Below are 16,390 nucleotides of genomic sequence, written 5' to 3'. Positions count from 1 at the left end.
GGAAGAATTTGATAAGGGGAGGGTAAGGGAACCAGGGAAAGGAGACAGGACCCAGCTTTTCTGCACAGCCCTGGCTTGTATAGTGGCTTTGTCAGCTCCAGGGCCACTACATCATCAGCCAAATAGCGTACATCTCTCTGGTAGTTGTCTGATCTTTTATCAGTAATGTCATTTGTTCAAGCCCAAGCGCCCGGTATAGAGGGCATATGGAGGCTTCCCCAGCCCTGAAGCTTATATTGGTACCTGTGGTTAAATTCAGCTCTGCAGATGTGGATGCCACCAAAGCCACATTATTTGTGTGACACCACACTGATCCTGTTCCTATGGTAAACAGTTGAAATGGTGAAGCTGTAGAGAGGAAAAGGCCATCCTTAGGTGTCATTCTTGGAGTAATGGGAAAGCAGTAGCTATAAGGTGGGCACAGTGCTCAGGCCTACTATCCTGAGACCAAGGGAGTCACTGTCCCGCTGAGCCTGATTCCCCACTTGAGGATGTTGTGGTGCCCAGTGCTCCCTTGCAGGCTATTGTGAGGAGCAGAGGGAATGTACACTGCCTGTGTCAGTGTGCCCTGCCTGTGCTCACTCAGTTACAAAGGCCTAAGACAATGGTTCTTGAGACTTTCATAGGCATAAAAAGTGGCTGGGAATGCAAATTCCCATTCTCAGAGATTCTGATGGGCTGGGTGAGCCTGGTACCTGGGAACAGCTAGGCATGATTTTACCTAGGTGATTCTTTTCTTTTCTCTCCTTTTCTTTTGTTTTCTTTGGTGGTACTGGGGATTGAACTCAGGCCCTTGCACTTGCCAGGCAAGTTCTTATTCTACTGAGCCAGCTCCCTGGCCCCTACCTAGGTGATTCTGATGCAGGTACAAAGAGGGAGCCTTCTGAGAAACAGTCTTTTAAGGCAAACACAAGAAGGGTCCATGAAAGCTTTATTTTTCTGCCAAAACTGAGAGTCTAGAACTAGCACCAAGACAGGGCTGATGGAAACCTCTGGTGGAGGTGGCTGAGAGGCTCACAGCTTGGGCCCAGGATCCACAATCTCGTCCTAACCTTTCCGACATGTCTGGATGATCCACTCATGCTCTTCGTCATCTGTAGGAAAGAAGAAAGAACTGGTCATGCAGGTGTTTGCTGGGACCTCTCTGCCTGAGGAAGCCCCCAGTGTGGTCCTGAGGCTGGAGTGGGCTCCAGCACAGGCTCATGGTCTGCTGGAGACCCATCTAGTGAAGATCTTCCATTCCAGTTGAATCCCTCAGCAGAGCACCTGATCTCAGGGAAGCTGAGCACAAAAGGGTTCATGGATTCTGATGGAGGCCAGGTGGTCTAATCCCACAGGGCTGTCAGAAAGCTGCGGCCTCACACTCAGGCATTCATCTGGCCCAATACACCACAAATGGCACCCGCAGTCCCATGGGGACAGACAGGCCTGGTTGATGGTGCCAGGGGACAAGAGTCTCAGATGTTACTTTCTTTTCTGGGATCTCTGTTCATGACCCTTCAAAGAACCTGTGGTTTCCATAGAGGACTGACACCCTGCTGACTCAGGTACCTTCCTAGGGAATGCAGAGGAGGAGTGGCTGCAGCTCTGGGTCTTCCCTGAAGCCCTGAACGCAGCCTCTTCTTTTGCTTAGTCCTGTGGCTTCCTGACAAGTAAATCTCCTACCAGCCTCAGGGTTAGTATGTGGGAGAGAGCCCCGGATTTGAACCCAAGGTTGTCTAACTACAAAGCCTGTGTTGCTTTTCAAAACCTCAAATACAGAATTGAATGTCAGTCCATAGCATGCCGCCATCACCACACTGTGCAAGAGCATTTGTGAATTACTACATTTTTATCCCCCTCCACTTTTCCTCAAACCCACACTCAGCCCCTCCTCCTTTATCACAATAGGGACTCACTCTAATGGTGGGACACATACTCCTACAATGCATGTAGCTCTATAAAACATGTGCTATTGTTTGTGTGCGGATGTGTTTATTTACAAAAACGGGATGGTGCTGCATATTTCTTTGTGCCTTTCTTTCTTCGCTTGAAGGTATGTTTTCAGGATGCTGCCTCCTTGATTTCCCTGAATGGCTCCCCCTCACATTTTGTCCTCCCACTTCCCAGTGGTGGAGATGGAGGTTGACGTCAGCTCCCTGCTCCCAGGAACAGCGCTGGGATGAACTTCCTTAGGCATATCACTTCGCGGACACGGGAGAATTGCGATGGGCTTATATCGCAGGAGTAGAGTCCTAGAACCTGCAGATTCCTTCACTGATGCTCCTAGCTAAGCCTGTGCTCTTCTGTACTACAGTGGCTGCCTGCCTCTCCTCCTCAGCTGTCTGTTCCTCCAAGTTATCTGAACTGTGGGCCATTCTCCTGTCACTGTAGGTGGCAGGAGATGGCACCTTCTCTCCTTCCTTAGCCCAGCACTTTCTGCTTAAAAGAGAGGATGAGATGTTCCATCCTCTTTGGGTGACAAATGGCAGAAGCTAAGGAACAAGAGGACTTCCTGGAAGGTGAAATGCAGAGGGCTAGTGACAGCTTGTGCTCACAATCAGATCTCCCAGCCCAGGGACACCCCTGTGTGTCCTCGCCTGTCCAAGGACACCTACACCTCTTTGGTGACAAGCCCCAGGCCTGAGTCAGAGAGATGGACACCTAAGGACAGCCTTGTGGGTGGCTTGACAGGCATAGCACCTCACGGGACTTCTGGGATGTCCGGCAGGGAAGGGAAGACAGATTCTTCATTTCACAGAGGGGCTGAGCAGTGTCATGAATCCATCATTAGATTCTGAAGCCTGGCTTCTCACTCCAAGGTAGACGTGATGGTGTTGAGAGCCCCTTTGCCTCCCCCCACCCACACCCTAGACTGCTTCCTTTCCCCTATTTCTTTACCTATGGTTTAAGGAAAGAGGCTGGCTAGCATGCTCTGGCCTTTGGGCACTGCCTTGTGCAGTCACTGAGCCTCAGTTTCTCCCAGGTCGGCTGCCTAAGAGTCTGGCTGCGGCTGGCACATCAGGGGTGGGGAGCGCAGCGCGGTGTGTCAGCACACAAGGAGTTAAGCGCTGGTGGAGCCCACTTTTGCCACACTGGGAGCAGCCTGTGTTGATAATTACAGTTCTGAAGTCTCCAGGCTATTCGAATCAGTGCAGCTGCAGCCTCTTCAGCGGTAACCCCTGAAACCAGACAAACTGGGCGCATTGTGCTGAACCAGTCCTCGGGCCCCTCCCTGATCGTTAGAAATTGACAGCAATGGACTTAACAGCCCTCTTCACTACCCCTTTCACTCTACCTGGCTGCACAGCCACCAATTTGAATCACAGATGCCTCCCTCCCTCCCTCCCGGCAGCTGCTCACGCACCCTCCCTCCACCTCCCCTGCGCCTCTGCGGCTCCCTTGGCCCTGTCATGCCAGGGTGAGGCTGCCGAAGCATATTTCATCAATATTTAAAATGGAATTAAACCTGTAGCTTTGATTAATGCCTCCCAGATCCCGGGAGTTGTGATTACTATTTTGCAAATTGCGATTGTTGGAATATGTTAATATGATTGTCTGAGAACATCTTCACCTTCCCAGATAATTTCCCCCCTTTGGCAGAAGGGGAGGGAGAAGGGAGGGAGGAAAAAAGATGTGGGGGGGGCACCTCACAAACTCTTTGATCAATTGTAAATTACCACCCTTGGCACAACTGCCAGTGGAGCGGAGGAAAAAGGAGGAAGGTTTCTGGTTTCGTGCATTTATCTTCAAAAGTTTTGGGCCCTGGTTGACCTGGTAATCACACACTGGGACAGTGTCCCAGGAAAGAATCTATTTGTCTCAGAACTACTTAGACTCAAGAAAATGGAAAATGACATACATCTCTGAAAACAAGGGAACGATTACTTTGTTGTAAAGCCATTCACTTAACAAATAATTTCTAAACACAAGTTACATGCCGGGATCAGGCTAGCTCGGGAAGGAGGCAGGGGACACGCACTATAAACCATGAGAGAGGCCATTCAGCACTACTGACAATGATAGTTATGCAGCATGTAGAAGGGAAATGGTTTTGATGAGATAATAACCCAAGAAAGTGAGAGAAAAGAAGCAAAATTACGCCCTATGTTCTATGTAACAAGGATGCACAGAAGAAAAATCCAAGGTAACGAATGTGAATCATGATCAGCTACGTGAAGCGAGACTAGAGAGGTTCTTTCTGCTTTGGGTGTTTTCCAAAGCTTTCACCAATGTGTATCGACAATATTCAGAAATTAAAATAATTATTGGATTTTTTCCTATTCTTCAATTTAATGTCTTGGTAATGCCCTGTGTTTTGTTAATATAAATAAAACATTTCTAGGTTCCTAGCTATACTAATAGGTTCTTGAGCTTCTAAAAATTAAAAAAAAAAATCCTAACATACAAATATTGGTTAAAATACATACAAATCAGACAAGACACATTGTAAGAATTTATGTACATGCTCTTCTCTCAAAGAGTTGAGACAAAATTCCCTACTTTTTTTTTTTTTTTTTGGCGGAACCGGGAATTGAACTCAGATCCTTGCGTTTGCCAGTCAAGCGCTTATCCTACTGAGCCATCTCCCCCGTCCCATGTCTCAGCTTCTTGAGTGCTGGGATTACAAGCATAGGCCACCATGCCCATCAAAATTCCCTACTTCTTCATTGTGGCTGTGCATACTGACGTGCTAAAGTACAGAATAGAATGGCAGGGTGGGCTTTACAGTGGGGAAATCTGGCCTTAGGCCAGGTGTTCAAGGCTAACCTCAACATCAGTCATCATTCCAGTAGTCTGTAGCCTTGATAGTATGGAAAAGATATCCAGGCACTTTACCTCTGTGATCTTCTTCCCTAAAATTTCATAATCTTGTTCTAATCATGAGAAATCCATCAGACAAATTCCAAGGAAAGGACATTCTACAAAGTACCTGACTGCTATTCCTGGGCATGGTCACCCAAAACAAGAAGAACCTGCAGAATTGTGGCATGGAAGAAGAGTCCAAGGAGACACAACTAAATGTAACGGGGTATGCTGGATGGGATCTTGGAAAAGCAAATGGGAAGAGACTTGAGAGATGTTAAAAACCATAGCATTGTATTCATCTGTGTTAATATCCAGATTAATTCATTAGTCGGGCGTGGTGGCTCACGCCTGTGATTCCAGCACCGGGAAGGCTGAGGCAGGAGGATTTCCATGAGTTTGAAGCCAGTCTGGGCTAAATAGTGAACACAGTGCCAGCTTAAATTACACACTGAGACTTTATCTTAAAAAAAAAGATTAATTCATTAAATGTGACACACATACCCCTCAATGTAAGATGTTAATAATAGGAGAAGCTGTGTGATTACTGATTACAGATTACTGTACCATCTCTACAAGATTTACATACTGTAGATCCAGTGTGTCCCTCAAAGGTGAGATTGCTACTAGTCCTGCAAACAAGCTATTCACTTCTTTTCTCTCACAGCTCCCTGTTTCACAAGTTTCGATATCAAGGTCTCAACTCAAATGTCACCTCCTGTGACTGCTCATCTGACCTCCTCCCAGACACACTGTCTTGTCTTTTATTTTCTTCATAGTACACACCACTCCCTGCAATCTTCTACTTATATACCATCTCTTCAACCTAGACTCTAGGCTCCAATGACACTAGGAACCTCTCTTCTTGTCCTCTGTGGTGTCCCCAGTGCTAACAGGAGTGTCCAGCACAACCTAGGGGCACAGTGGATACCTTTTGAGTGAAGAAATGAATCAACAAGCTCATTCCTATGGCTGTGTGCCCAGTGCTAAGAACAGAGGGACTGAAAGCACTGAACACTGTCAAGAGGCCCAAGCCAGGCCAGGCTTCACTCTGCTCATTGCAGGAAATCTGGTTCAGCCCATCCAGATCCAAAGCCAGCTGGGAGGTAGCTGGCAAATGGTTCCTCCATAAACTCCCAACAGGTTGGTGGCTCAGCATATGAACCAGGGCTGTCTGGTCAAGAACTCTGTTCCATCTATGCTCTGCTGCCACATGTACCCAGATGTCCCACCTTGCAAGACAACTTGTGGCTTTCCTTTAAGTTTTGGGGCATTTTTCATGAACTGTGTTAAGTAAGCACTTTTCAGCAATGACCTCACTCCATCTTCATGGCAGACCTTCAAGGTAGACACCTTCATAGATGAAGAAACCAAGAGCCATGGAGGCATAAGGTCACTTGCCAAGGTAGTGGCACAGAGCCCCAAATGTGCAGACTGCACTAATGTCACCCTTGGTACACAACAAATGCCAGGATTTCCCATGGGCACCCAGGAAGTAGAAGCTACAATCATTCTGATGGGTCTTCCCACGCTTAATGCCCAGAAGTATCCTTAAGTGGCCTACCAACATTGACCCCAGGACTTCTGGTTCCCTGCTGGGATGCAGGGTGCTCCAGGGTGGAGGTGTTTGCACAGGATCTACATCTTAAGGATCAAGAGCTACTGCTCAGCTAATGAGTTTTGCTCAAAGCCAGGAGAGCAGGCCAGGGCATGAGAGCCCAGGGAGGGCAAACAGACAGATTAGGGTCACTGGTCACCACAAGCCAGTCTCTGTTACCTCTTGGCACACCTATGGGCTGGGTACACCTGATGTCACCACTGCTACACAGGTCCCACCCAGGTGAGTCGGGCGGGATAGGGAGAGAGGAAGGGAGGAGACCTAGAAAGAACAAAGCCCCTGGCCTCAGGAGGAAGGAGGCTTATGGGGCTGAGTACCTAAGAGGGCCTGGCTGGGTGTCCACAGTGAAGAAGCTTCTTTCTCCTTTGATGAGTGAAATGGTTCTGGCTCCAGTTAGGATGGGAAGTGGAGTCTTAGGGGGGTGCAATTAGTTGCCCTCTTCATTCCATCAGGGCAGAAGGGAAAGTTCCATGTGCTTCAGCACCATTTGCACTCAGCAAATCTAGGAGTATGCACACATGCACATGAGTGCTTCCATCCCAGGTTCTCACACAGGCATCAGCCTCAATCAGGGTGGGCCGCAGGGGCCTTAGAATGTGAATGGCTCGGCATGAGCGTGACACATGCATGGGAATGCTTGTGTATGTGTGGCACACGTAGCTTGCTGAGTGCACGGTGTGTGCCTACATGGAGTTGAGCACATGTGTGATCATATACGGAGGGAGGCATTACTGCCAAATTGTAGAGACAGCCCAGGATTCCACCGAAATGCCATGTGAGGTTGGGCAGGGAGAGGCTCTGGGGCCCAGGGGCTCCGGCCATGGTGGTGCTGCCCCCTTTCCCAGGGTCCATGCTCATCCTCAGCTGGGATCAGAGGAGCCCAGCCAACCAGACTCACAGCCTGCGTGCAGGTGCTGCACCTCAGTGCAAATGTAGGGCTACGTGCGCTGGTAGGGCAGGGCTAAGGCAATGCCACCACGAGGGTGGCAATGCCCTGGCATCTCTGTCACGACTCTTTACAAGAAAGAGACTTTGAACTTTACTGGCAGTGGTGGCAGCCAGAGGCCAAAGCCACAGCATTGTCAATATTGACAGAAGGGTCATTGCCCAGGCGGTGCCTGACACAGGCAGGTGGGAAGCCTCGGGCTGCTCTTGCTTTTCCCCATAAAGAAGATTTTTAGAAGCTGGGTGGAGGCCGAGGGGTGGATTAGGACAAGACACTTCCCCACTGGGAGCCAGAGGTGTGGGCCCTAGCAGCCGCGAGCTTGTCAAGGCCTATTCAATCTTAAGAGGCTGAGAGCGAGTGACTCTGAAATATCAAAAAGGCAAATTGCAAAACTGAAATGAAGAAATCTTATAATTAATGCATTTAGACTTGATTAATTATTAAATTTAGAAGTCAAAACAATTTTATTACACTTGAAATCCATTTACATGCTTTGTTTCCTCCTCGTGCCAGAATTCTCCAGTAAGTGCACCACGCTGAAGAAATCATGGTTAATTGTTAAAGCCTGGTAGTCGAACAATTGACCGAGCAAGTTGGAAAGATCCTTTCAAAGTTTTCATAGCAAAAATAATTTCCATAAAATATGGGCATGTGTTTGCATATTGTTTTAGTATATTGAGATGACTGGGATAGGGTCTCCAAGATCAAGCCTAGGGCAGGATTTGGGGCTACTGCTGGGGAGGGGTGAGCAGGGGAAGGAGTGGAGCTACCTCGTGGCAGGAAGCACCTCTACAGGCCAGGGCCATGCTCCGCAGGCGTGCTGCATGCTGGCTTCAAGCGCCCTCACTTCCTTCTCTGTGAGTGTACAGTGCAGTGTTGTCTCAGGTTGGAGCTGTGGGTGCATGGGTCAGTGGCTAAGGGGAAAAATGCCCATAGTCACAGTAAGCTTTGGAAATCTCTTAGGGAGAGCCCATGCTGGAGGGGGACACCTCATTCAGTGCCACAGAGTGGGTATCCTGACATTAGTGGGACAGAGAATCTTGCTGGTGAGGAATAGATGCGTAGTAGTTGGCTCGAGTTTGTGGGTGATACTAACCCTTCATTAATAGAACTGCCTTCTGTGCAGCAAGATGTTCTGGGGGCAAGAGGCACCCAGGGATGGAGAGCAAATGTATGCTGGCCGGAGGGGTACAAAGTCCCCAGAGCTATTTATGTTGGCATTCTTCCTAGTTCCCTACTTTTCCTTTTTGAGCACTAACACTTGTATTTGCGCTCGCCAACTGTTGTAGTCAGGGTTTCTGAGGGAAACAACTTAATGCAGGACACACAACTTAGAGGATTATTTTATAGTCACCCAAACAGTCAAGTTCAAAAGAGTACAAGATAGCTGTCTACACACTAAAGACCAAAGAATCCAGCTGAAGGCCTGGAGCCCATAACAATGACCCTCATGAGTCCAACTGAAGGCCTAGAGCCCACAACACAGATCTGTGCTGGGAAGGCCCAAAGGTCAGTGATAGACACTAGAAAGCCTGTGCCAGCGGGATGAAGGGTCTGTGCCAGCAGGCTGAGGGGTCTGCACTGGAGCCAAGAAGTGATGCTCAAAGTAAGGACCAGAGTTCCTCAGAAAAGTACCACAGCCATCCTCAGCAACAGTGAGGTCCTGAGCTCCTCCAACAAGGTGAACAGCCAAGTTCACATCAGGAAAGCCAGTGTGACAAGTTTCTCCAGGAGCCAATAGCAGTCCTTCTTCCTTTCCAGTTCTCCTTTTGCATAGTTAGCAGCAGCACTTGGGTGGGCCTCCCACACCCAGCACCATGCTGATTCAGTTCTCAGGTGCTCCAAGTGGACCACCAGTTGCCGATCTACCACACCAACTATATTCATGCTGCCTAGCCACTCTAAGGCAGCTCAGAGACGCCAAGGTGTTAGTCAAGGTCAGTCTGTTGCCCTGATCTCATTCACAGCCTCTGTCCTGAAGCTTTGCTCTTTGTGCCTGTTTTCTGGCTGCATAGGGACAATGGGCCACAGTGGCCTCATATTTGTCCTATCGGCAGATGGGAGGGATGAGTTAGGCTGGGACCATGGAGACAGGCAGGAAGGAGGAAAGAGGAATCTACAGTGTTTCCTCACAGGCCAGAGCTCAATGAATCTTCACAGAAATCTTGTGAAGTCAGGGCTGTCCTCTGTGTTTCCCAGGGGAAGACACAAAGTTTCAGAGGTGAAGATAGCTGCCTAGCTTACGAGTAGTTGCAAGGCCACAGTCAAGTCCCTGAGAGACCTTGTGGAACTCCTGTCCTTACTGCTCATTACAGGTAGGGCAGAGGCCAAACTCCCTAAGCAGCTTTCAGGGCTCTCTCCAGCCCACCCTGACACGTCCGCCTTTACTGCCCAACCCAGATCCCTCCTACACCTTTGCTGCCACTCGGCCCTCCAGCACAGGTGCTGGATCTTGAGGCTCTCTCTGTGCCTCTGCTCAAGCTGTTCTTTCCCTTCCTTATATATCACCTCTTTGTGTTCTCTCAGCAGCTCTGGGAAACTGAAAAGTAGGGCTACTCCTAGTTCCAGGGAGAAGGACTGTCATATTTAATATTTTAAATGAACTCTAACATGAGCGTGATGGGGACTGTCACCCTGTGTTGGTCCGTCTTCCATATGCTTTTTGTGCTTTATGTGATTTTTATTCCTAAACCATAGTTTGAAGGCAGAAGGTTCCCCACAGTCACCTGAGGACTTAGGCCCCTGAAGAGCCCCAGCTTCTGCCCAGAGAACCCCCAACCTAGTCCTGTGACCATCTGTTTATGTATCTGGTCCTGTCAGTGCTGCCTTGGCTTGGAGGTTGGGAGCTGGCCCTGGCCCACAAGTGACATCCTAGTGTTCACGTGGCTCGGTGAAGGTCTCTGTTTTCAGGGCGCTCAGGGAGCTGAAGGTGTAGATGGATGAGACGTGAGGGCGGGACCACATCCAGAACAGAGGGCCAGGAGCCAGGCAGTGAGATCAGGAAACACAGGCCTCAGGTTCAGTCTTGAAATCAGCATCAGAAGCAAGCAGGCGGAGGCCAGAGGGCAGCTTGCCAGGGTGGTACTGGCATCTCTTTTGGGATGTGGACTGCTTTTCAATTATTCACCCCAAGGTGCAAAATAATCACCATTGCAGTGGTTGACCACCTCAGCGCGCTCGGCACAGCCAGGTCTGTTTTTACCGTAATCTCCTATCATCCCCCTTGGTGCTCACTACAGCCTTATGATGCAGGTCTTATTTCTACTCCCATTTTTTAGATGAGGAAACTGAAGTTCAGAGAAAGTTAAGAGACTAGCTGTAGGTCTCAGCCGGTAAGATCTGGTTGCTCTGAATCCCAATCATAATCCTATCTACTTCTCTGAACCTGAGGCTGGCCAGGGTCTTCAGCCAATGGGCCTTACTTCCAGAGCATGGGCTAAGAAAGAGAGATGGGCTCTGCCTCTCTATTAAAGGAGACAAACAAACCATGCTGGTGCTGGCCTGGCTCAGGCTGCCTCCAGCCAGGAAAGGGGAAGCCGTGCCCTCTGAAGGCCTCCAGGAGGCTGCTGCGGGGGTGGGGAACACATTGTTATCAGAATCCTAGTGGGGAATTGTGGCTGGGAGGGGATTTCCAGGGCCTTTTGGCTGGTGTGAGAGGATGGCAGAGTGCAATTCTGCCGGTATAGGGGGTGGCAAGCAGGGGCAAGCTGCCATTACTAGGGCAGAGATCTTGACAGGAGCCTACAAATGGCTTCCAGGAGGCCAGTCCTGCCCTCTGTAGGCAAAATTCTGTTGGTGGATCCAAGTGTATTTTTCTGGGGAGATCTATAGCTTTGCCCCGGTCACAGTCTATCTCACTGATTTAGAGCATGACCTCTAGTTTCAAAAAGACCATGGTTCAAATCCTGGTTCTTCCCTTAAAAACAGCATGCACAAATTATTAAATTACCTACTCCCCAAGCCTTAGTTTCCTCATCTGCTAAATAGGGAGAATGGAATTTCCTCAGAGGACCAGGATGTGGTAAGTTCCTGGCACAGGGGAAGCTTCAACACTTATAACTTCCCTCCTTACCCCTTTTGCTGGCGGCAGATGCCCACGTCTGCTGGAAGAGATGTGTGAGCGGTGCGGATACTTTATCTGGCAGTTACAAGAGTGATATTATCCTTCCACAAAGCCTTCATTATGGTGCTGCTAACAATACCACAGATAAAGCAGGGATGCCCCAGCATGCCAGCCTCCAGGTGATTATAACATTTGGGTAAATTGCCTTTTGTCTCGCTGGAGAGATGACAGGAGGGAGCTATGCAGGAGACTCTCTGGGCCATTTTGCAGAAACCGCAAGGGAGGCGCGGTGAAGAGGGGGCCCAGTTCTCAGGAGGAGCTGTGGCTGGCAGTGGGGAAACTGTGGATTCTGCCCAGCCCTAACACAGACAGGCTGTGGGGGTCGCATGTGATTTCCTTCTCTGGATCTCAGGTTTCTCACCTGTCTGAAGAAGGCAGGCAGGAGTCTCGATTTGTCAGTGGCATTCAAAGACTGGTTCGTAAGCCAGTATTTCCTTGTTTGCTTTGGAAACCCAGAATGCCCTGCATGCTGGGCAAGTGCTCCACCACTGGGCTACACTGCCTGGTCCCTTGGCCAGTATCTGAGCAATGAAGTGACCAGAGAGCTTTCTTGGCAAAAGGAGCCACCAAGTGTCATCTTACACTCTCTGGCAGTGTAATTTTTATCTCACTGGGCCCTTGTTGCTTTTTTTTTTTCCTAGCTAGTAGATGCCAACTCTTTACTCTGAACCAGCTCAAGTTTCATTTTTAGCTTTAGGGCCAGCTGGATTTGGGATCAGAGTCCAGCTCTTCCACTTAGTAGCTGCTGCCTTTCAGAAAGGCATTTTGCCTCACTTTCAACATCTGTAAAGTGGGAATTATGAGGAGAACTATTTCAAGGGTTACCAAGAGGACTGGATGAAAAGAAATAAAATAACACATGTGATGTGCTTAACTGGCACTGGAACATGGCAACACTCAGTAAATTCTGGTTATCACCGTTATTTTACTTCACCTGAAGTAGAATACGGACACACTTGAATATCAATAGATCAATTTCTCAAGTGCTACTTTTAATGCTGCACTGTATTCTAGTATAAAAATATACCTTCTGCCATTTAACCCATTCCCTCTTGGTGGAGACTTGGGGTGTTTCCAGTTTTCAACTCTTTAATGCCAGAAAACACTTAGAAGACCAGAGTGGTCTTTCACTTCCAGGTGTTCATTCAGCAGCTGAGATGTCACCCTTTTTTAATGTCAGATAAAACACCCTTCCCTTGTCGGATAGAAGATCTTAGAGCTGGCCAGGCAAGACGGCAAGAGGAAAACCCTAGTAACACTGAGGGGAGGCAGATGACACTGAGTGTGACCCTACTGCTGCCGAATTTCCAGGGGAAAGTCTTTAACCTCACTGAGCTCCAGTTTCCTCTTCGCCAAACCAGGCTCACCTGGGGACTCCCTTTCTCTCTGTGGAGTGTCCTGTGCCTGGCAATGCTCCATTGCCATTGTCCCCTTCCTCTTTTCTTCCTCCTGGCGAAGTCAGTCCTCCCCTCCCGGAGACTCCACATCACAGGAGCCAGGTCACTTTTCAGACCTCAAGTCACACCCCCTCCTTCCCACCGTCCACTTAGTGGAGTGCGCATTCCAACAAGGATTGTGGTCTTGATTTACAATTCTGCCTCAAATCCACAGGTTCAAGCTCAAAAGGGCCCTCTCTGCAAATAATCACTGGTGGGTGATATTTTTAAGAAGCCAAAGCCATTGTTTCTGATTGAAGGAAAGTTGGTGCTATTTTGAAGAGCAGCACGATTAAGCGGTGGCGTTATCTCTTTAACCATTGGGAATTATATGCTGTTTGAAAGATTTGTGAGCTCTAGGACATTTGCCAGATGTGCTTGATTCGACATTTCAGACAACAAAGGGGATAATGTTGGCGGGAATCTTGACAGCATTTCTGATGATCAGGATATTCTTTGAGGATGGTATTGAGACCTTTCGGGGAAGAATTTCAGCTTTTACATAAACTAATTTGGGATGCTCACTCTCTGTCTTCCACAAAGCAAATTTAGTTCATTGTTAGTTGTATATGTTAAAATGGTTACAAGAGTTTTTTTTCTTTGAATATTAATAATGTGCCTTTCATCTGAGACACTTGCATGGGGTATCATTAATTGGGAGGAGGGAGTAAGGATTAGTGGTACAGTTATTTTGCAAATGATTCCTACTAGTAACACTGAGGCAAGCAGCAGCTATGTGAAAGAGACACACGCACAACGTGGCTCTGGCTTATGCCTGGGGATAGGAACGAAAGGACTGTATGGGAAGGGGTGGGGTTACTTAACCTGCCAATTTCCCATCATATTAAAGGTAATTATCCCACATACCTTCAGATGCCTCCTTATTGGTTCGCAGTGTATAAAGGACCCCTTTTCAAACTAGATAGCATCTCATTGTAGGTACTGTGGTGCTTTTGTCTTTAGCATCTAAAATGAATATTCAAGCACACGGGAGACCAAACTGCCTCCATCACAAGGAGACTGAGGTTCCAAGTCCTCTTTGCTCCTGAGAACCTAGGGGCTCCCATAGGACCTCATGTCCCAAAAGACCAATAGTGCCCCCTGGGGACCAAGCCTCTGGGGATTCTGCCCATATTCAAGCTCTAGCAAACAGATTTTGGGAAGATGTGAGTTCAACTCTGACTTTGTTACTAGCTTGGGATCAGGAGGAAGTTACTGACTTTTCTGAGGTGAGGTACCCATGAAGAAAGAGCACACAGAATAAACCAGGGAAAAGCAAGGGTCCTCCACCACGAGAATCTCAGTGTCATCTCCGCGGGCTGTGAACATGCAAGTGAGGCCACACATGTTTTCCTTGGTGACTACAAGCCAAGACTTCATGGGTTTCTCTTCTTTACTGAACACTGAGAGATGAGGAGGTTGAGATTGTAGAGAAAAAGAGAAAGGTGTTCCGTGCTGGGAATAAGTGAGAGGAGAATCAGGAATAGAAAGTGCTAGATGGATTCACCAGTGGGCAGCAGCCAGCCTGGCTGGACCAGAACAGTGTGGGGGAGAGGCTAGAAAGTGGAAAGGGACCCTCGCTGCTTGGCCGGAGTTCCAAATGCTACACCTGAGAGCCTGCAGAGCAGCCCTGGGCTGCAGCTTTTTATTTCCCAAGCAAACTCCCTGAGGAGGCAGAAGGACTGCACACGTACAATCACATCCATCTCCCTAGACCTCTTGGCTCTCAAGCACCTAGAGAGAGCCGAACAGGTCTCTCCTCCAGCCCGAGTCAACAATCATCATCATGACAACAGCCACACTGAATACCTGTCCTGGCCAGGTGTTGGGCTATGCATTTGGCTGGCTTAATAGATTGTTGCTAACCACAATGCTGCTAGTTGCGCACTACTCTAATGCCCATTTTACAGATGAGGAAGCTGTAGTTTTGAGAGGAAAGGTCTGGTCTGTGGTCTGCTGGTCTGTGGCAGATCCAGAAACTGAGGCCAGCTGAAGTATGGATTCCAGGGCTTTCAGACAGCACCATGCGGCCCCTCTGACCTTTACTAGCTCTCCAACCCCCTGTTGGATAAAAGGTCCTAACTCTATGTTTCTGCTTTATGTTTGCTAGAATCTACAACTATTCCTATCACTTGCAGCTTCATGGCCCTAACGTGAGTGAGAAGAACACTAAGACTGGAGTGAGTTTGAGTTCATCCATCACACCTGCATCCCAATCCCAGGCCACACCCCCTTCCTAGCTCCCTGCCTGCATGGCAAGTTTGCATGAGATCTGGAGCACTTGAGCTCAGAATCCTCAAGGCAGGGGACTGAAATGACAGGTATTTCTGGGAGTCAGAAAACGGAGGGGTGGGACCCAGGCAGCGCACACCCTACCTAGCCACTCAAACCTAAGCGATTTCAAGCATTGGATCAAAGAAATAAAGGCTTTATGCAGAGAAATATAATGGATAATAAGTTGTCTATTGTGTACCAGGTACTGAATTTTGTATAATTAGCTGAAGACTATGAGGAGTTTGCGAGCAGGTGCTTTTCCTGCTTGCTTTTTCTTTCACATTGAATTAGCTCCAACTTGTGGGACCTGTGTGAGATGCTGGGGACATAGTGAGGAATCAGATATAGTCACAAGGTCCCTGTCCCCAAGGAGCTCCTAAATAAAGGTATTTTCGCCGGCATGTGCCCCCTAGGCACCATTGAGGAAGCTTGGGAAGGGACAGAGGAGGGTCCAGGCAGTGGACCTAAGGCAGTGGAGGGTGGGAAGTGGGTCCAGGAAGGTTAGAATAATGGTCTACCCATCACTGACCTGCAAGCAGATTGGGAAGTCAATTTAGTATGTAACAACAAGTATTAAACAAATAGAATATAAAACATCATAGTACATTTCATGTGAAAAAATACACACATATATGTGCACATGTGCTTGTGTGTATATGGAGTTAGGATGCAAATTACTCTATTGTAGACCCAGGGTTTGAGAACCATATTCAACAAAAAGATGTTGCCTGGTTGGATCTCCTGGCTTGTCAAATGTGCTTAAAACATTTTTGAAGAGTGGGAGGATGGATTGAAATTCTAGCAAGCCTAGCATGTGGGCATGTCCCTTTAGTCTCAGCTATTTGGGAGGCTGAGGTAGGAGTTTTTCTTAGCTTTGGAATCTGAGGCCAGCCTGGACAATATAGTGTTCCCTGGCTCAAAAACAAACAAACAAAACAAACAAATCTCACAGAGATCCAGCAAGACAGGTACCACACTCCCTATTAAGAAAGACATTTTCTAAAATATAGGTCCAAGCAGGAGGCATTACAATTCCTGACTTGAAATTATACTACAAAGTTACTGTGATAAAATCAGCATGGTACTGGCAACAAAATAGACATGAGGTTCAATGGAATAGACTAGTAGATGCAGAGGCCTCTAGGAACGCACTCAGCCACCTGATCTTTGACAAAGGGGCCAAACACACCTCCTGGAAGAAAGATAGT

General features: G+C 48.2%; 1 protein-coding gene across 1 annotated transcript in view; it reads right to left on the bottom strand.

Moving 5' to 3' along the window:
• Nucleotides 1-927: 927 nt before the first annotated feature.
• The window catches only part of Morn5 (MORN repeat containing 5), a 51,442-nt gene continuing 35,979 nt past the window's right edge, over nt 928-16,390 (bottom strand). The window contains exon 5 of the mRNA XM_023701598.1: nt 928-1,094. Coding sequence (XP_023557366.1) covers nt 1,048-1,094 — 47 coding nt within the window. The 3' untranslated portion in view covers nt 928-1,047. The remainder of the gene's footprint in view (nt 1,095-16,390) is intronic.

This window comes from Octodon degus, unplaced genomic scaffold (genome assembly GCF_000260255.1).
Source record: "Octodon degus isolate 3935 unplaced genomic scaffold, OctDeg1.0 scaffold00137, whole genome shotgun sequence".
Classification (NCBI taxonomy): Eukaryota; Metazoa; Chordata; class Mammalia; order Rodentia; family Octodontidae; genus Octodon; species Octodon degus.
The sequence above is the reverse complement of the archived record's forward strand: the minus strand, read 5'-3'. Positions and strand labels throughout refer to the sequence as shown.